Source organism: Salmo salar, chromosome 07 (assembly GCF_965601325.2).
Source record: "Salmo salar chromosome 07, fSalSal1, whole genome shotgun sequence".
NCBI classification, from domain to species: domain Eukaryota; kingdom Metazoa; phylum Chordata; class Actinopteri; order Salmoniformes; family Salmonidae; genus Salmo; species Salmo salar.
In genome coordinates this window covers 31,084,802-31,107,175 of record NC_138297.1, presented here as the reverse complement: position 1 = coordinate 31,107,175, position 22,374 = coordinate 31,084,802, and the positions used below count along the sequence as shown (strand labels likewise).

At 41.1% G+C, this 22,374-nt stretch overlaps 1 protein-coding gene across 1 annotated transcript in view; it reads left to right on the top strand.

Annotated features, from left to right (window-relative positions):
* The window catches only part of nat16 (N-acetyltransferase 16), a 30,656-nt gene extending 17,329 nt beyond the window's left edge, over positions 1–13,327 (top strand). Inside the window, exons 3-5 of the mRNA XM_014207186.3 lie at positions 205–429; positions 697–966; positions 1,274–13,327. Coding sequence (XP_014062661.1) covers positions 205–429; positions 697–966; positions 1,274–1,606 — 828 coding nt within the window. The 3' untranslated portion in view covers positions 1,607–13,327. The remainder of the gene's footprint in view (positions 1–204; positions 430–696; positions 967–1,273) is intronic.
* The last annotated feature ends 9,047 nt before the right edge of the window (positions 13,328–22,374 follow it).

Here is a 22,374-nt window from a genome sequence, read left to right as displayed (position 1 = left end):
TGACATTTCACATTCTTAAAATAATCCTAACTGACCTAAAACGGAATTTCTACTAGGGTTAAATGTCAGGAATTGTGAAACTGAGTTTAAATGTATTTGGCTAAGGTGTATGTAAAGTTCAGACTTCAACTGTATATTACCTAGAAATAACAAGAAAATTACAGATATCCTTTATCCCGCCGTTCCTCCCCTCCCCCCCACCAGATTGCCCTGGAGTCAGTGTGTGTGATAGATGACGGTGACACCATGCTGGTGGAGGGGTTACGTGTGGCCCCCCAGGAGAGGGGGAAGGGCGTGGCAGGGGTGCTTCTGCGGTTCTGCTCTCAGCTGGTCAAGTCCAAGTGGCCTGAGGTGAAGGTGACCAGGCTGACCCGCGACGATCAGCTGGGGCCCAAGGACTTTCAGAAGTACCGCCTCATCACCAAACAGGTAGGTATTGGTTAATTGGTTAATTTGTTGCTTGCTTGATTGGTTAATTGATTGATTCGTATTGTAAGCCTTCCAAATTTCCAACATTTTCCAAGTTATTTCTAGTCGTCCTATTTCTGACTAGAAACCATTATAACTGTAGTCCACTTGTGTCAGGAAATCATGTTCTACCAAAATTACAGATTTCCCCTTTCACAACAGTCTATTAACCAACCATACAACCTTCTCTTTACCCTACGTCCTTTCACCACCGCCTCTCTCCGAAAGGGCATCCTGCTAGTTCGCTTCAATGCCGAAGACCTCAAGCTCCGGCTCTCCGAACTGGGGCTGCATGTGACCCTCCCTCCCTCCTCTGAGGGTACCCCCCAGGGTTCTGACACCCCCCTGGTTCCCCCGGTCCTTCTGGACCTCAACGAGGCCCACCAGATGTTCCTCAACTCTGGCCTGATGTCTGACGTACTCCCTAACGCTACCATCGTCCAGGACTGGCAGCCGTTCAAGCCCCTACCCAGCAACATGGCCATTCTTCTCAAGAAGGTAAAATATTATATCATAATGAGGACCTCAATGGAAATAAGTTGGTTGACTTTATCGTGTTTAGGGTTGCAAAATTCCTGTAACTTTCTCCAAATTCCAATGTTTCCCAGAAATCTCGGTTGGAAGACTCTCGGAATCAGGAGAAAATAAGCATCTGTATAACTTGGGAAAGTTACCCTAATTTTGAAACCCAAACGTTTTTAAAATCCTTGAATATTTTCAATGTATTGCACTACTCCCATGGCTGAAGCAACTCTATACGTATTTCACCTCTCTCAAATAAAATGAATTCATTCGTTCATTCAAGGACATCGACTGGATGGTGGACGACCGCGACGTCCCCGCCGTGGCCAGCCTCTGCACCCACCCCTTCCGGGTGCCCGGAGGTCCTTACCGAGTTGGTGACGACACGTACTACCTCAACATCGACGTGTTCGGCAAGGACATAGGCCTGGTGCTCCAGCAGTTCCTGAGTCACCTCCGGCGCCACACAGCCACCCTGAAGGGGTACGTCATGTGCCAGATGTTTCTGTATCCTCCCATGTGGAAACCCATGGTCGAATTCTGTCGCCAGACACTGAAGGTGGAGCTGGTTAAGGAATACACAGAGCAGTGCGTGGTCGAGTCGGATGTCATGTAGCTGGCAGAAGAGGAAGGAGGAAGAGGAAGAGGAGAAACAATATGAAGGAAAAAAAAAACAGGAAAAGTTGACAAATTCAGAAAATGTTTCAGCGACCCAACGAATGAACAAACCACGTTCTCTTCAGAAAATGAAATGGAATTGTTCCCAAAGAAACTTCGGAACAATTAGCAACAACCTCCCTAAGCAAGTCTATAGTGAAACAACTTAGAAGCAGCATTAGATTTGCAATATGTTTGATATTAACACTACCGCTAACAAAAATAGTTTAGGAAAAAAGGCAGTTATTCAAAATACCTTTGACAAATTAGTTTCAATTAATTTCTCAGTCTTTTACCATTCAGTCATCGCAAAAATCTAACTCTTAACAACAGGAGTAACTTTATGCTAACGTTACTCCTTTAAAAAAATAGAAAATGCAAGCTAGTTTAGGGTATGTCATGCCGTTTAACCCTTTTTTTTGTAAATATAAAGTATAAATATGTACACATTCTGAATTGCAAATAAGTCTGCACAACTCTTGAGGCACTTTATTAAACCATATGAGCTGTTGTGCTAAAGTGCGAGTGATGAAGTGAGGAAGAGAGGAGTTGGGTTACTTTTAGAGATAACTGAATTTAACTGATTTAGAACGCATCACTCCCATCCATAGTAATGGTAGAAATCCTTTTGGACTTATTCTATCTAACACCGAATCCCCAAATACTGTCGAACAAACAATAGCCCTTCAGTGAATCTTACAGAGCATTTGCACGCTTATAATTCACACTAAATGGCTGAAACGGAGCAGCTAGAAACACACTTAGCTCATAACACTAAAACATGGCCAGTTCATTTGTAAAACAATTTAGTTGTCTTCGTTGTTTTTTTAACAGTCACTCAGTTGTTTTGTTTCTAAGCACTTCACCATATTGCTAATTTATTGCTACTTTTCCACATGTACTTGAATGCATCAGTAGTATGTAAAGAGGTAATATATTAACAGCAGAAGCTTTCTGGAGGCTTTCTTATAACAATGTGCAATCTAAGCTCACGCTATAGTAGATTGCTAACAGTGTGAAAAAGGTAGATGTACTATACAGTATTCCGCAAAGACTCAAACAATTGAACTAATATAGTTGAGATTGACTTAACATTAACAACATTGTTCAGTAGCTAGAGAAATATTTCAACGGTAAATGTCGCCATCACAAATATTATCTGACAACCTTTGTAAAGGTTGAATTCTAGTCCCTCATGGTTGTTGAAAACATCAACATAGATGCTACAGTCACTCTAAGACACTTCATATCCACTCTCCGAAGCTCCATAGCCACCCTAAGAAGCTTCATAAGCTTTGGCACGTGGTAAGAGCTCAGCAAAGCAAATGGGACACCGTTTGCTCTCAAAGGCCTCATAACCACTCGACAAAGCTTCATAGCCACTCTACTAAGCTTTATAAGCTTTTGGCTCTTTGCTCTTGAACGTTCCCTTTAAGAAGTGATGCTTTTGACATGACGTAGCACTGAACGAGCCTACATTGCAACCCCCAAATTGAGACTGAAGCCATCTAAAACCACTACAGAAGAGAGACTGGCCATTCTATGGACTCTCCAACCTGCCCTCGTTGTAAAAGGGACATTGTTGTAAGGGACGAATTGGACGGCGGAAGAGAATATCTTTTTCCATTTTTTTGGTACATTGACCCTTGTCTGGACACCCCATCTGTCATCCTCCTGTCTTCCCGAAACGAAAGGTTAAACGCACTCACACATGATGAATGAAGGATTGGACTGGATCGATATCGGACGATAGATGGACAAGATGCCTGGAGAAAGTGGAATGAAGAATGAAGCAAATGTCATACCGGATTCCATATTCGTCAAAGAAAAACAGAAACAACAAAACAATACTTTGTAAAGGCTGATGATGATTTTCTCAGTTCTTTGAGAAGCACTTTCTATTTTTTTCACCCATTGAAGAGGCAAAGCTGGACTGACTCCCCTTTTTTTCTGCAGCTAGTTGTGAGGAAGAGGAAGATAAAGATTTTAGCAACCTGAATCCAGTGGGGAAGAGAAGAAGAGAAGTAGTACACAAGCAATCCTACATAGATGTATTTTTAACAAGATTGGCATTCACATTCTAGCCCATTTACATCTACCCAATTCATACACTCCACCCCCACCCGTCTCTAAAGTCTTACCCCTACCACACATACGAAACCCCACATGACCCCCCCCCCCCCCCCCCCAGACAAATAATTTCTGAGAAATTCTCCATGATATGGGAAGGTAGAGCTTTTCCTCACAATCAAGAACAACCCCTCTCTCATTCTCTCGCTCTTCATGAATAGATTCAAGACCAATTTAAAGCCACTGAGTTTAAAACATAAGTATGTAGATTATCTCCAGCTCTTGGCTGGTCAAAGGTAAGGGGCCCTGGTTGTACTGTCATATCCATGCTGGCCATCTGGTGTATGTAAATGGTCTTGGAGAGCCTGCTTTCCTGCTGCTAGTGTGTGAACAGAGGACCAGATGATGGGGGGGGTTTAACTGTTCATGAAACTTAAGTAAAAACGTTATTAACCTAATATAAACCTTACTTGGCGTCTGGTTCATAAAAACCTATTCAGAAAACCGCCTAGTTAATTGTGGCTTCGTAGGACACACAAGCGAGTAATACTTTTTAGTTGGTGTTGGACATTCATGAATAGAGATCAGTGTATTTACAGGAAAGTCATTGAGATGGGAGCAGAGGAGCTAATATGTCTCTCTGATAAGACAGAATAGTATATCCCTGTTTGACCTTTGAAAAGGATCCTCTTTTCTCTCCAGTCCAGTCCACACCCCATAGTCTGCCTGTCGGTCTGTCTGCACAACTGGCAAATGGAAAGCAGTCCTACCGTTCCTTCCTGGTCTCCGTAGTAACGGAGCTCTCAGTTCTTAAAAAGTCATCCGAGTGTTAGTGAGGAGTGCGATATAGCTATCTTATAATAACACAGTGTCATGGTAGTTTGACGGTGGTGGACGTTGCATGGTCTCAGATAGACCGTGTTGTATTGTATAGCCTATATACCCTGCAAAGTCCACAGACCCACTGATCCAATGGCTTTCCAAGACCACGTAGCTAAAATGGATACTACAGCACGGTCCGAGGATACGACAGGGAAGGATGTATTTGGTTGGAGGGTGAACGCGCTAGGTAAACTTACTGTATCTGATATGATACACACGCACGCACGCACACATACACGCATCAGATCCACACGAAAGGAAATGTCACCTTCCCAAAAACGACCCCCTCAGCCCCCCATCACACCCATGCAATCTATTGCCCAAATGCCCACTTACCCCCACGACAACATGTCCTTATCTATGTTGTATCTACTACCACAGGGACAAGGTTGTTGTCATACAAACTGCCTCCGTCCCCAACATACCCACCCAGGAAAGACTGTCTATATCCATGTTCTCCATCTCCGCTTAGACTATACAAACAGTTGTCTGGTGAATTGGTGGTTTGTCTGTGTCGTCTAGTATATTTCTATATATTTGACCTACAGACATGTGCACAGTATTTCCGAGAGGATGTGGGATTCAGTAGGTATATTTTGTCTTGGTACTTATTTGATTATTTGTAAAGGTATGTTGGGTTGTGTGTTTGAGGGAAAGCTCGAAGACAACGTTTGGTAGAGATCCAAAGAGACTGGATTGGTTCTACACTGCTTCAAAATTAATTTGTCTACCATCAGAAAATTCAGATTGATCAAAAGACTATAGCAGATAGTCCAAGCACTCTGATTTATCCTTGTACTCAGAGATATTCTCTAGAGAAGTACAAGTCATCCACTGTTCTGAAAGATTCTAAACAAACTCTCCTCCCTCCCTTGTCCCCCAGAGCACACAATCACAGCAAAGAGAATGAATGGTGTTTTAACCAACAGCCTTGGAAATAGATATGGTCTATCTTTTTAGGGTTTCCTAAAGCACTGTGTAGTAGTATGTGACATGCACTTTACATGTGAAAGCTACTGTATGGATATGTACTAAACCAAGAGGAGGGTACTTCATACTCTAACCATCCCTGATAGCGCTGGTTTTGATTCGTTTTTTTATTTTTTATTATACAATGAGGTTACTGTTACTGTGCTACCACTGAGTCTGATCTCGGTCTAATGATGGTAAAGTAAGCATTTTGTTCAGCCGATTCATTCGCCCTCTGCCGCTGTGATTCTGTTGGGGAGGGCAGCAGGGCAGCGAATGAAACGGGGGTCTGTTCAAAATGATTGATGGAGTGTTGGGAATGGAATGGAAAGATGGACGGAACACTCGATAGTGTTCTAATGTTTTCTGTCTCGTCAACGGCGATGTTAATCAGCCATGGTTACAATCGCCTCGGTTACGCGACTCAGAGCAAAGATAAGATCTCCGTTGTGAATGAATTCTTTCTCGTTATGAATCTGATTGGATGCTTAATTGGTTGATTAAACATAATAATCATACATACTCATTATTGATCACATTTGATGTACAAACAGTGCTTTGATTTACAATTTCGGTGACTGTCGATGGCTGGTTATCATCTTGCTGTGGGTTTGTGTTCTCCAATTGTACAAATTGTTAATTTTGTCTGAGATTCTTTCGTTTTTTTTTTACAATTATTTTATCTTATACTAATTATTTCCTCTTATCTACTCTGTATTTTTCCACCATCCCATTTTTTTTCAGTTTAATTCCTCACCCATGTTCACCTTGTTCTTAAAACCTCTCAACATTTAATCTCTTTAAATCTAGATTTGGCATTTTTGAGCAGAGACGGTTATTATTAAAAGCCTGAGCTGTCATGAAGTAGATAGAGCAGAGACGTGTTACAGTTGTTAGCATTTTGTCTGATAGGGAGCATGAAAGGTGCCATGGGATGGGTTTCAAACACAGGGAAGATGTATTGTCTCGAACTTGTATTGGTAACATTGCTTGGTCCCAGATCTGTATGCGTTTCAGCCATCTCCTCTGTCTTTGATAGTCAGAGAAAGTTGATTAAAACACATACTGATCTGGGACCAGTCTAGTGGCTAGTGGTAGCTATGCTTGGTGGTGGAGAAGGAGAGAGTAAAACGAACCCCTCATCCCTCCTTTAGGAAATGGCTTTTCACTTTTTTTTTCTGGGCCTGGTCGCAAAGACAGACGAGGGAGGGAGAGATGGAGGGAGGTCATAGAGGATATGGGGTTGAGGGAAGGTGAGGTCAGGGAGAGCAGGAGAGTTGGAGGGGAAGGAGGGATGGTGTGGGGGTTGTGGAGAAGAGGAGATTAGAGTAGAGTAACAGGAGTCGCTCTCTCTCTCTATTATTGCATTACCACTTTGGTAATTAAAGGTCATAAGAGGTTGGAAAAACCAGGGGAGGATGGTTACAGTAGGAACTGTAGACTCTACTGTACCCCAGGCACCCTGAAACATTCTGTGAAGCTTTGTAGCCACACTAAGATGCTTTATAACCGCTCTATGAAGTTCCATACTGTAGAGTCTCTGCTTTTACCCACGTTTGTGGGTAAAAGTTCAGGCAAAAACGTGGGGGGAGACAGAGATAGCAACAGAGAGGAAGAGGTGAATGACAACTGAGGACGAGGCCGGTCAAACTATTTATACATACTACCATTGATATGTATCCACAGTATGTGTCCTTGTAGACACTACAGCAGGGCTCTCCAACCCTGTTCCTGAAGAGCTATCCTCATGTAGGTTTTCGCTCCAACCCCAGTTGTAACTAACCTGATTCGGCTTATCAACCAGTGATTAGAATCAGGTGCGCTATTTTAGGGTTGGAGTGAAAACCCACAGGACGGTAGCTCTCCAGGAACAGGTCTACAGCCTGTGTCTCATTGGCAGTGTTGTGAGTGATAGATTGTCTTTTCTGGTCACCAGTTATTTCGACTGGGTTACATTTTTCACATAACCAGTGTTGTCTTTACATCTGCTATCCAGGGTAACTAGAGAACCAGGAAGTCAAGTAAACGCTCAATGCTGTTCTGTATGCAGAGGCTGTGTCCGGAATGACACTCTATTCCCTACATAGTGCACTACTTTTGACCAGAGCTCTTATCAAAAGTAGTGCACTATATAGGGCAAGGATGGGCAACTGGCCCATGGGCCGCCCCCTTTTGATGGCCCTCGGATCAATTCAGTTGGGATCTCAACTTACTGTTGCAGGTTAGAATAGTAGAATACACAAGGTTCTCTGCTCTGCTGGCCAGTATTTATCTCCGCTCATACGCAAGTAATAAAGGGCTAGTGTACTAATTTGATGGAGAAAATGTATTTTTATATTTTAATATATAAAAATAAAAATGTGATTTATCATGGGGTGTTGAAGTACCCTCAGCACCCCTACTTCCCGCGGCTATGCAAACATTTCTCTCCACCTTATAGCAAAATGTGTAGAATTGCAGGAAATGAGTTATAAAATTGGTAAATCTCTCTGCCCCATGGAAAAATGTGGAGAATTGTAGAAAACTTGCTTTAAAACAGCTACATTTTCTCTACACTCCATGGCAAAATGTGTAAAATTGCACAGAAGTACCTCTAAAGATTCTAAAATGTTCTCTCAGCTGTCAAGGGGGGGCTGTTAAAATAATTTGCTGCCAATGTGGTGGGGGGTATGCACATATGGGTACGCAGACCCGCGAGTAACTGTGGTCCCTCAAGATGAGTTCAGATTTTTTTGGGTCCCCCACCCCCATCAAAGTTGCCCATCCCTGATATAGGGAATAGGGTGCCGTTTCAGACACACGATCAGGGTTTCCTTTCAAAACTAAAATACATTTAATCCCCTATGGGGAGGTGAGAACCAGCAAGGTTTGTATTTATATATATATAGACTAACTCCACATGAGATGGGGTTGAAGGCCCATCGCCTGCTGATGGCAGGATAAATGATACAGTAAGGGGCCCTAAACACACACATACATTCATACACACACACACACACTTTACATGCGTCGACATGAACACAGGCAGGAGTGTCTATTCCTCTCCTAAACTGCTTACTGCTTACCCAGCGACACTGAAGAGGCTACGCGACAGTTAGCTAGAGTTTCAGCCAGACTTTCTCCCCGCGTGTGTGCGTGCATGCCTGCGTGTGTGCGTAATCGGTCGACGTGTCACAGTGTCTGGTTGCACGGGGAGAGAGACAGAGACCCTTTTCAGTCAAATAGGGCAATGGTCTCCTTACCAAACCACCTGATCCTCTACTGTCTCAGCGGGTTGTGAATGGAAAGACTCCTCCTCCGTCCCAATTGGCACCCTATTCCCTCTGCGGTGCACTACTTTTGACCAGGGCCCATCGGGCTCTGATCAAAAGTAGTGCACTATGTAGGGAATGTGGTTCCATTTGGGACAATGACTCTATAAAGAGAGAACAGGAGAAGGGGAAGAAGAGGAGAAGGGGGGGGGAGAGGTTAGGAAAGAGAGATGTGTAGGGTTTTTCAGATGCTTGTCTCGAGTTATCTCGAGCTTGGAAGTGGAGAAGAGGGAACGAGGTGAGAGGTTAGGAAGAGAGAGAGAGTTTTTCAGATGCTTGTCATGGTTTTGGAGAGAGGCGGACGGATACCTACTGTCTACTTTTATGGCTGTTGGAAGCTGCTACTGGTGGATGTGGTTTTGGCTCAATGCGTGAAGCTCTGGATGTTGGAATGGACTCTGTGTAGAGGGTACAGGATAATGGTCATTAATGGGTCAATTATAGCTAGGCTTGGAATGGATTCAGACAGTGCTGCCATTGATATCGAGTAGCCAGGAGTAGTGTAGTTGTACACAGACATACACATGTAATACACACATGTAACTTATGTAATACACACACAAGCACATGTATTCACACACATACTGTAACATGTCAAATTGATCATAATCCCATTTTTCTATGTTTTCTAAATGAATGAAAGCGCCTACCTATAATGCATGTTTGATCATCGCCCTGTCCTGGGAAAGTGGTTTTACATTTGTTTTGTTTTCCTTTGTTTTTTGTTTTTTTCATCCCTTCTTTACGTTTATTTCTCTTTCTCTGAACCCTAAAAGAGTCTTAAATCTCCTTATTCAACTAAAGGTTCATTTAAGACAAATCTTAATCTAGGTCAAAGACAGAAATGCAGGGTAATTTTGTGTCAAAATGTTGTCCAAACCTGTGAAAAGGAATTAAGAAGAGAAGCACAAATGAAAGCTTAATGTTTGCAAATGATAAATTAAACTAAAACGGTCATTAAAACAACACACTTTCAACTGAAACCACAAGCAGAACTAAGATGTTTCAAGTCTTTTCCTCTTAATTTCCTTTCCGAGGGGGGGATAAAAGAAAATTATATAATGTGACTACTTGACCATACTGCCCCATGCCAATGTCTCTTTGAACTGTGAACAACTACTGTATTGTGCTTTTGTGCATTTATATGTTATGACTGTTGATGAAAAATACTGTAAAGAACATGGGAGTGGAAGAAACCCTAGGAATAGAAACATGGCGGCTGTTACCATTGATTTGAATGGGGATGGCCATTCTAGGAATTCTATCTCTAGGGGTGAAATGCAACTGGACCCTCTACCCTATCTGTCTGTGACCATGCATATAGCCTCTTGTGTTGTGATAACTAATCGTGCTAACCGTGCTATGTGCATGTTATCCAACCCAAAGTAGCACTGACTGTCCTGCATATGATATACAGTATGTACCCTTGTTGCATACTTTCATGTGTACATTGTAAATAGCCTAAAAATCGATCTATCTGAAAGGAAGTCTGAATATGGACTTTTAGACGAAGACAAGACACATCATATTGTAGTTTTGTATGTTTGAACAGTTTAAAAGAGGTTTTAGATGCTATATGCACTTTAAGATCAAAACAAACATGAAAACAGTCTCCGGTTGCGTATCCATACCCAAATTCTGGAAAAATGTTAAGTGGGATTTATTTTTCTGTAACACCAGACCAGGGTGGGGGGGGGGGGGATTTCTGTGTAACACCTGACGTGGTCATTCAGTGGGGTTTCATTCAATTCACTTCAAAGGTCTCAGAGCTTCCTGATCAATTGGTCCACCACCACATTCATTCCTCAGGTAATCTTGAGTGAATACTCTTACTTACTCCCTTTCTTTCTTTGTTTCTTATTTACATCCAAAGATGTAAAGCAAAGAAACAGCATACTATGATATTATTCTCCCTATTAAGTGGAATAATAAACCCGAATACTGGGGTGTTCTGGGTCCAAATGTCAGTTAAAGTCAAACCAAAGTCTTCTCAGATGGTCTCCCAGGCAACACAACACAGCCCCATCTGTCAAACTATACTATTGTTATAACGTCACAATCAGAATTGATTATCTATAATATTAAGGTCGAAACACAGCTTCTCTGTATGACCTACTGTAAAAATCGAAATAAAAAAAAATCACTGTAAATGTACCTGTACAGAAATTGAATGATGGCAATTACTGCTGTGCCTGAAAGTGACTTAACAATCTCCTTTATTAGAAATAACAAGAGATATTTGGAGATTCCAAGATTAGATGTATCTGGAGACGCCTTTAATGTTAACAAATAGATAGCTTTGGTCAAAGACATGGCCATTGCTGTTCATGATTGTTTTTATTTTTCAACATCAAAAAACAAAAAGCGGCAAAATATTCACACGTACCTTGCCAAGCTTTCCCTATAGGGGTCCAACTAAATGACCAATGTCTGAATGAACATACAAATACATATGTTATATAGACTTGGGTTAGATGAAAGTGCCAAGACCTTGACCCCTGCTCGAAACCACCAAGGTCCTAAGGTCAAAGGTCATAGAGCAAAGGTTAAGGTGCTGGAGTTTTCATTTAGCCCTTTTTTTCCTTGATATGGCTGCAGCTGTCGAGTTTCACCTAGAGTCTCACGATTATATACGGATGCACAGTATAGTGTGGAATATATTGTGCGTTGAAGCCTATATGCCACTGACTCAACAGTTATAACAGGTTATAACCTGCAATCAGGTTATACTGATCAATTCATGCTAGTATTATAGGATCCTGAGTGATAAAAGTCAGGATATACTGTATATTTATTAGTCTAATAACTTTACAGTTTTAAGTCATTTTAGTGAGACTTCTTATTGGATTTACAGCTGTGTGTCTGCCGAGGGGTACATACAATAATCAAGCCAAGTTGGTTATTTGAAAAAAATGTATTCCTTTTTTTTCTCTCTTATTAATCGTTTTTTTTATACCCAACTTTCCCTGCTTATTCTCAAGCGGTGATTTGGAGAAAAAAACGGATTGAAAAAAAACGATTTAGATTTTTTATTTATTATTATTATTATTGATTATTATTATTATTATTATTCCGTTTTCAGAAGAGAAAACCATTTGTGAGACTGACAGATGCAAAACTATTTTAAATACAATCATTTTTTGAAAAAACCTTTACAATCTACGAGAGGTCTATTGGACGTGTTGTTTTCCTCCACCTCGAATGCAAAATGTGTGAATGTTGAGGAGTGACGATGGGTTTGGCGCAGAAACGTGGCTAGGTTTACACTGAGCAAAATGACTAAGTTCAAACATACAACATAATACTTTAGAAACCTCTTAGGACAATACTTAAGATACTACTTTAGATATGCATTTTGACTTTGTCTACGGCAGTATTTTTCTGTATTGACCAAATGATTGAGTTATGCATTCTTTTAACACGTTACTTTTTACTAAGGAGGGAAGCTAGTATTATTTGGGGGGAGAGTATATGCTTAGATATGGGACACAGAGGTAGAAGTTAAAGTTTAATGGCTTTACACACACACACTCACAAAATGATTTTTCGGTGTAAACCTAGCCATATACTTACATGTAATACCATTTTTTTTTAACGCTGTATAATCTTAAAGTGATGGCTACAAAAGGGGAAGTAGTATTCACTGGTAACATTTCTTTCCTTTTTAATTTTGCTTGCGTTTATATAATATTGTTGTAGTAGTAGTAGTAATCTGTAAAGAAAATTGTGCATTTCAACATACCTCCCTTTCTCTCCATTGTTAGGATAGGTAGTTTAACCAAGGACGTTTTAACATCTACAAACATATAAACCTTATTACATGTATAATGCAACAGTAGATATTGTGACATTGTTAAAGACAGAACAGCAGCAAAACACAGAAACTTTGTGTAACTGTAGAAACATTGTGAAGCCATTCTAACATTGTGATGATAACAGCAAACTGAAGTCCAGGCTGCTTATGTGTGTAGTAGTATTTGAGTAATATTTGAGTAGTATTTAAGTAGTATATCTGTAGTGGTATTTTTTTCTTATAGGATAAACGAACAATGCAAGACCAACAGGGAAGAGATGCAAAATGTTAGAAAATGAAACAGAGCACTACAGACTCTGACGTTTTCAGAAGTTCTTTGTTGATTGTTTCTTTATGATTTTTTTTGTTCCTTAGTTTTTTTTCTCCTCAACTTTCTCTGTTTTGATATTTGCCTTTGTTAGGTGTTGTTAGGTAAAAAGAAAAGAAACACGAAAAAAAAAGAGAAAACAACAAGTGCATGCCAGAATGTTAGGCTCTTTCTATATATTAAAAGAGCTCACTTTTTGTGTTAGACTTACAGAAATTTACAAGGACAAAAAAAAGAAAAGAAAACAAGAAAAATAAAGGTGGGGTGGTGAGATGTGTGTGTTTTACAGGGGCACAAACAACGAACAAACAAAACGCCACGACAATGTGAGAGTGTAACACAAGTGTTATTATGCACCACAATGTACAAACACACAAACATAAAAAAAACAAAACAGATAGCATACCCATTGAACATAAATCACAAAAAAAGGCACATGTGTAGGCTTCGGGCTACATTTACCATTTTCTTTCTTTAATTCTTTCTTCCTTTCTTTCACGCACACTCTTAAATATACAAACACACAGTAGAATGTAGTGTAGGTTAAAAAAAAGATTGACGTTAAGTTGACATTTTGGTAAAAACATTTGTAAGCATTGTCTGAAATGGTGATGCCGAACAAGGCTTGATGGGTGGAAGATTTAAAAACAACAAACAATTATCTGTTTATAGCATTAACTCAACAACCAACATAACTATGACATTTTCAATGGCACCACAGTATCAGAACGATCCTTTTCTCAAATTTACTGTATTTATATTTCAGTGGTATAGGCAATGTTACTTAAGTAGTTGATGTGTGGCAGGGCACAGAGAGAGAGAGAGAGAGTCAGCATGGAAAATCAATCTAAGTTTTAAATTGTCCATAAAGATGGCATCCATTAGAAGGAGTTTTGGGTCACACACACACACACACACACACACACACACACACACACACACACACACACACACACACTTTTGGGTTATGGCCTTGGCCCCAACACTGGGTTTGATGGAGCCATTACTAAACAACTCAACACTATAGCCAAGCAGGGATACATTCTGTTGGAACTCAATGTTTAATGCATATGCAAAATAAGACTTGGTCAATACACAACAATACAATGGAATATAGGACAAGCTGGAACTTATCTCAAAGTTTATAACACGTTATAAAAGGTTATATAGAGGTTACATGATTTTTCATGTCATTATGTTTTTCAATACACAACAATACAATGACACACTTACCATAGAGGTCAAAAGGAACTTGTGTCAATTGTTACCATAGAGGTCAAAAGGATGGCTATATAGAGGTTATAAAAGGTTACCAGATTTTCCATGTCATTATGGTTTGAAATGACACATTAGCCCACTAAATATCAGGGATTTATAAGAGTCAAGGCTGTTGTTTCTCGGTGGGTTGTAAAAGTATTTGTCGGAAAATAATTGACAGTAGCCTACTTTGGGTATTTACATTTTGACCAGCTTTTGTTAGGCATGAAGGCTTGATGGGTGGATGGTTTGAATACGACAGTAAATCAGTGAGGGAGTACGTGGCTGTGTGTGTGTGTGTGTGTATGTTGTGCTCTCTGCGACCAAGAAAATAAACAAATAACCCCTCCACCCTCCCCCACTCAAAAAACAAAGCACAGAGATAATCTAGTTTTGTGGGTAGAAAGAGGACTGCATTTGCTCCTCTGTTTTTTGTTGTTGTTTTTTTTCAGGTGCCCAGTGTGTGTGTGTGTGCGCGCACGCGTGCGAGCGGGAGCTCTTACCAATGCGTCTGTGACATGACACATGGATATTTCTCTCTCTCTCTCTCTCTCTCTCTCTCTCTCTCTCTCTCTCTCTCTCTCTCTATCCATTCCTCTCTGTCTTTTTGTATTTAAAACACACCAACCCATCAAAAGGTATCGGCTGTATAACACTTTTAAATAACACAGCACCCGTTTTTAAAAACACTTTAACAACTTTAACTGCAAACGGTAATAGAAATGTATAAGATTCCAATGGTGTCTATGGTCTCTCATCTGCTCTGACATGGTTGTGGGTTAATTTAGGGGGGGACAACAAATGGCTGTAAATGACAACCTGCAATAGCCAGATCACACTCCCTGGAGAGGGAGATGGAGAACGAGTGAAAGAAAGGGAGGAATACCGACAGAAAAATTAGGAAAAAAAGCTAGAAACAGAAAGAGAGGGGGCCAAACTAGCTTTTTTTTTTTTTTTTTTAAACATCAGACAGTAGAGTTTAGGGCTAATCACCAGATTAGGGTTTAGGGCTAATCACCAGATTAGGGTTTAGGGCTAATCACCAGATTAGGGTTTAGGGCTAATCACCAGATTAGGGTTTAGGGCTAATCACCAGATTAGGGTTTAGGGCTAATCACCAGATTAGGGTTTAGGGCTAACCACCAGATTAGGGTTTAGGGCTAATCACCAGATTAGGGTTTAGGGCTAACCACCAGATTAGGGTTTAGGGCTAACCACCAGATTAGGGTTTAGGGCTAATCACCAGATTAGGGTTTAGGGCTAATCACCAGATTAGGGTTTAGGGCTAATCACCAGATTAGGGTTTAGGGCTAACCACCAGATTAGGGTTTAGGGCTAACCACCAGATTAGGGTTTAGGGCTAATCACCAGATTAGGGTTTAGGGCTAACCAGCAGATTAGGGTTTAGGGCTAACCACCAAATTAGGGTTTAGGGCTAGATTAAATTTGGATCTTGGAAGAGTCCCGCTATGGCGTGAGACTGCATTTACTTTAAACGCTGCATGCCGTATGTTGGCTCAATCGGAAATGACCTAATTTCAGTCGCGCTATAACGCAGATTTTCCTCGATCCGGGTTGAATCTAGCCCTATGGTTTATTTTGGGCAACAAATAGGAACAGAGAACAGTAAACAGAAAGAGAGAGGCCAAAGGCTTTTATTACGGTCGCGGATAAACACCACTAGGGTGTCACGGCTGTCTGAAGAATGGGACCAAAGCGCAGCGTGTGTATCGTTCCACATTTTATTTACTGTGAAACTATGCAAGACATACAAATACACGAATGAACAAAACAACAAACCGTGACGAAGAGGTGCAACATACACTTACTCAAAACACAATCTCCCACCAACCCAGGTGGGAAAAACAACCACTTAAATATGATCCCCAATTAGAGACAACGATGACCAGCTGCCTCTAATTGGAGATCATCCCCCCCAAAAAAACATAGAAATACAACAACTAGAATCCCACATAGAAATACATAAACTAGACAAAACCCCCAACATAGAAAAAAGACACTAGAACCAACATAGACATAAATAAACTAGACAAAACCCTCTGTCACGCCCTGACCTCCTCTACCATAGGAAAATAAAAGCTTTCTATGGTCAGGATGTGACATAGGGTTTATTTCTGGTAGCAACAAATGGTGTCCATGTTTGACAGGTGGGGTTAGACGGGGATGATCCACCAGTGCCAGCTGACCCCACATGCTCCATGACCCCATATGGTGGCCCCCTCACTGGGAGAGACAGACAGACAGCACCCTCCCACAACCCTGAACCTAAACCCAACCACCTACCATGGTGCGGCTAACACTCACACTGGGGACAGACAGATGGACAAATGGATCCATTTGGTATGTGTATAGAAGGGGGGGGGGGGGGGGGGTTTGTGTTGGTTGAGTGTGTTGTTTTCTGCCCGCAATTAGCAACGGCCATTCAGTATTCTTTTTGAGGTTTTAATTGGGCCAGACCACACAGGAGACACTGATAGGCACAAACAAACAAACACACACACACACAGATAGATAGACTCAGAGCTGCACTTAGACTGGGAAGAGAATCAAGGACATTTTGGGACATTTGGGGCCCTAAAGAGGGGGAATGAGATTGACCAGGGGTGGTTAAGACAGGGAATAGTTGTAATCTTTCCCAATTGATTTAGCGGAACTTTATTTTAAAATGCTTTTTTAAAAAAATCCTTTTGAGTCTTCAAGCTACCTTGCTCTTTTATTTGTTTGGTTTTTCATTGTTTTTATTGATTTAGCATGGACATGTCTTTCTTCAAGATACACAACACCACGGTCTACCTACTGTACAGTGTTCTAACCCCTGGCCATAGCAACACCACACAGACAGTTACTCTTACAGAGTTACACTCAATGAATATCTTAGGTGACGATCTAATCACTTTACAAGGTGGCAGGTCCAGTAACGTGCTGTTAACACACACACACACACACACACACACGCACGCAGTCTTGTATAACTAACCTTCTGGGGACTCACAATTCAGACCCTAACTCCAAAACCTAACCTTAACCCTAACCCTAGCTCCTTACCCTAAACCTAATTCTAACACTTATTCTAACCTTAACCCTAAACTCCCTAGAAATAGCATTTGACCCCAGTTGGTCAAATTTGTGTTTATTTACTTTTCTTGTTAAACACATCCACACACACACACGCACAGTTAACAACAACAGTTTTCACTTTGAGCTGCATTTTGTGTATGAGATACCCTATAGGCTACAAATAACGTTCATTTATGTATAATGTACTGTAGGTACACAGTAGTCACATGCACTGTGGGTGGACACAATACAGACAGACACAATTATGACCATGAGTGCTCTGCAATGGGATGAGTGTTGTTCTATGCTGCTGTATATATATATTATCAGGATATGGTCTTATATGATTTACTTATTTCCATGCATTATACTGTAGCGCATATAGGGTTTATAAATAGTAGTAAGATATAGTGTTTATGCACACACACACTCCTATCATTATTATTTTGATTTTGCACATCAATTTAGGATATAGTATGAATACCTCATAGCCATAGTCAATAACTAATTGAAATGGTCTACCAACAATATTACATTTCATTTATATCTAATTCATGTATCATACATGTTGTATTTTTCGATCCATGGCCATATTGAAGCCCTGCTCTGCACAGACAGTAACACATCATGTGTATGCAAAGACACACACACACATCCATACACACTGAGTGAGTAATGTGTCACATGAATTTACAGCCCCCTAGCTGCTGCAAACCCCGGATGACATCGAACGCACAATAATCCCTCCATGGCACTGACACCCCAAGGTTGAATGCCACTGTGTGTGTGTATATAATGCAAGTGGACCAGACAATAACGCAGTGGAATTTTCCTCTCCTCCTCCCCCTCCCTCCCCCTCTATGACCCCCCCCCCCCCCCCCCTCCCCCCCAATTGCACTGTGGGGGAGGGGCGGAATTCTGATTGGACAGAGTTGGGGCAAATGTGGGAGGGAAGTTGTGTGTGTGTGCGCGTGCATGTAGTGTGTGTGTGTGCACGAGGCACGCTGGCACAGTTATCCCAGCTGGCAGTGTCTCTCTGTGCCCCTGGGCGTCCATGCCAAGCTCATGGCTCAGCATCAGAGAAGAGGAGCGGAAAAGGAGGAGAGGGGAGGAAAAGAGGAGAGGGGGAGAAGGAGGAGGGGATGGGGGATACTGTAGGACTACAGGCTGATGTAACAAACGGCCCTGCAGCGCATCGAGCCTCCCCTCTCCTCATCCCCCCTGATACACACACACACACACATATACCTCTTTAATCATTATGAGCAGACTGTAGGCGAAGCAGAGAGAACATATAGGGAGGGACACGGGATTACACCATCCACCTACATAGTCTTTACTAAGGGGTGCCATATCTATGTAGAATATCTATGATCTAGGGTTGGGAATCAATTTGAGTAAGTATTAGATATTAGTGGCTAATTACTTCATAAGACCTGCAGGTATACAGTATATATATCCCAATCTGTGTCTGTCACCATTGCAGTGCTATGCAAGCATGTGGGTGTTGGGAGGGAGAAGCCTAGCTGCACCCACACACACACACACACAGCCATAGAGAATTAATTGTCCTTTGTAATCTTAGCGATAACAACAAAGCTAAATAAACACATATATAAGTTCCTGCAACAAGATAGTTTATAATACACATGGTCATGCTGTGCCAACTGAGGTCACAGTGTGTGTGCGTGTGTGTGTGCATGTGTGCCTGCGTGACTATGTCCATGTATGCATGCATTACTAAGTGCTTGTGTGTGTATGTATATGTGTGAGTGTATCACTGCTTCACTACTTCAATGTGAGAACCATGTGCGTTTGTACAGCACCGCAGAGGACTGTCCCCACAGTCATGAAGCTGAATGTGTGTGTGTGTGTGTGTCATGACGCTGAAACTGAAGTCTCTTCAAGCATGATATTCCCTCCCAGACCGGAGGATAGAACCAGGATGGACAGATGGGTGAGGGGGGAGGGGGGGATAGAGGGCGGGACAGAGATGGAGATACGAGAGGGATGGAAGGAAGGAGGAAGGGATGTAGACAGAGAGAAGAGGAAGTGGGAGAGAGGGATGGAGAGAGAATGAGAGGTAGTGGAGAGGGGGGACCAGACAGATGGAGAGGGAGGATTAAATAGAACCTGGAACATTTTGGATGAACATCAACACTAAGTAATAATAACGGAAGTGAGATGAATATATGTACGGGCAGTCACCTAGAACAGATCAAAGTGTTTAGAAGGGAAATCACGATGTAATAATGAGAATAAGATTTAGGGCTTTACCCTTGTCTTGGGTGCGTGCTTATGTGTGTATGTGATTGATTTTATTTTATTAGGATCCCCATTGGCCGACGCCAATGGCGACAGCTAGTCTTACTGGGGTCCGACACATAACGAAAAAGACATTACAGAAAAAAGAGTTTACAGTTGACATACATTTAAAAACATGAACATGTAGTGTGTGTTTGCATCTATCAGTTACAGATCCATGACAGTACATACACACAAAAAGTAGGTCACGTGGGGGAAAGGCGTTGTGCCATTTATTTTTGAAACCAGGTTTGCTGTTCACTTGAGCTATGTGAGATAGAAAGGAGTTCCATGCGATCATGGCTCTGTATAATACTGAACGTTTCCTTGAATTTGTTCTGGACCTGGGGACTGTGAAAAGACCCCTGGTGGTATGTCTGTTGGGGTAAGTGTGTGTCAGTGCTGTGTTTATGTTGACTGTGCAAACAACAAGAAGTGATACAGTCAGTCTTTCTCCAACGCTTAGCCAAGAGAGACTGGCATGCATATTATTGAAAAAATAAAATACAATTCTAAATCATTTTCAGATGTTAAACAAAATGCTTATGTTCCTGGCTCCAACAGTACATTAATGCCTAACAATACAAAACAATACAGGAAAATCCAAAAAAGAAAAAGAAAGGAATTAAGAAATATAGAAATATTAGAACGAGCAATGTCAGAGTCCAGAATATAAAAAGTGCATTCAGAAAGTATTCAGACCCCTTCCCTTTTTCCACATTGTGTTTTTTTTCCCCTCATCAATCTACACACAATACTCCATAATGACAAAGCAAAAACAAGTTTTAAAAAAACAGAAATACCTTATTTACATAAATATTCAGAACCTTCGCTATGAGACTCGAAATTGAGCTGAGGTGCATCCTTTTTCCATTGATCATCCTTGAGATGTTTCTACAACTTGATTGGAGTCCATCTGTGGTAAATTCAATTAATTGAACATGATTTTGAAAGGCACACACCTGTCTATTGTCATGACGTTGCCCTGTTGGGGCAATTTATGACCCTCGTAAATACCTTTCCCCCTTTTCTCTCCACTCTACAGAATGGACTCTTGGAAAGCCCTTTGTTAACATAGAGAGAGTATGGTAACATAAGAAGGTTGGGAAAAATAACAATATTTCTGTAATCCAACCAGTTGGTACTTCAAGAATATGACGTCAGATCAGTTGGTGGCTAGGACATTATATCTGATAGCACAACATAAATTGTATCTTGGAAAGTCTACACATTCTAGTTATCAGATTCACATGGAATTGTTGTGCAATTTAAATGTTTAAATATGAAACTATTTGTGAAAAGATTAAATGTAATTTTAACTTCTAAATGAGAGAATTGTTTTCATAAAGTAAACCATGCTCACTCAGTGGCCACGCCCAAGTGAACAGACATTGGTTGAGCACTATGAAACACGCCCTTCTCTCCCCCACTACAAAAGCCTGTTGACAGGAGTCAAACCTTAGTTCCCGATGACGTGAGGACTAGTGTCCTTGCGTTTATAAGGGCTAATTTCAACTACAACCTAGCGAAATTAACATTTAGTTCCCGATGACGTAAGGACTGGTGTCCATACGTTTAAAAGGGCTAATTTCAACATGGAGGTGACGATCACCACGCTGAAATGGTGAATTTCGACTAGACCAGCCAGAATACAGCACGAGCTGAGTATGGCAACTTGGTATGAACTTTGAACTCTTATTCGCTAAAGAAGTGATACATCCTAGACGTCGAATAATCAGCAGCAGCTGTAAACGTACGTGGCCTAGGAAAGGACAGACAATCTCCTGAGAAGACAGGGTACTACAATGTATCCGCCATACAACACTACGACCAGACAGATTCTACAAAGTACAAGGCCGATCTCTGCTGGGCAAACCAGTCTTCCATCTTCGACCCATCTATCGAAGCGCAGCTCAGGGTAAATATATATCTTGCATTTTCCTTTTCCGAATGGGCGTTTATTAGAATGCATAAGATTCTGTATTTACATTAGCATAGCTTTTCAAGGTCCGATAGAGAACCAATATCCTTTGTACCACAGTCTTCCCACTTTTTCATTCAAACCCAACCCTCTTTCTTTGTGTAACCAGCCGTCATATCGGTTTCGTCCGCTAGGGACTTTTTCTTTTATGACATGATTAGTAATTGACGTATGATCCATCCTGTGTATATGTAATTCTGTGTGATTAATTAGGTATTTAGTAAATAAATAATTTAGAAAATGTTGTATTGCTGATTCAACTTGTTAGCCAGGGTTCGTGAAGATAACCAAGACTTTTACGACGTTCAGATGAGACTGAATAAGGTTACAATTAATAATTGACTGCTATTGATATAAAAGATCTTCAGATCTTTAAGAGTATATTCGGAAGACAGGAGCTCTATGAACACTCTTCCGTGGGGCCCCAGGTTATAAACGAGTTAATTGTTGCATGATTTAATTCAATCATGTAATCAATCAAACGTTAGGTAATCGGTTTGATAAAATAGCCTGTCACAATTTAATCAGTCGGAGACGAGACACTATATAAGGTCCCACAGGTGACAGTGCAATGCAGAGCAAAAACCAAGCTATGAGGTCGAAGGAATTGTCCGTAGAGCTCCGAGACAGGATTGTGTTGAGGCACAGATCTGGGGGAAGAGTACCAAAATATTTCTGCAGCATTGACGGTCCCAAAGAACACAGTGGTCTCCATCATTCTTAAATGGAAGACATTTGAAACAACCAAGACTCT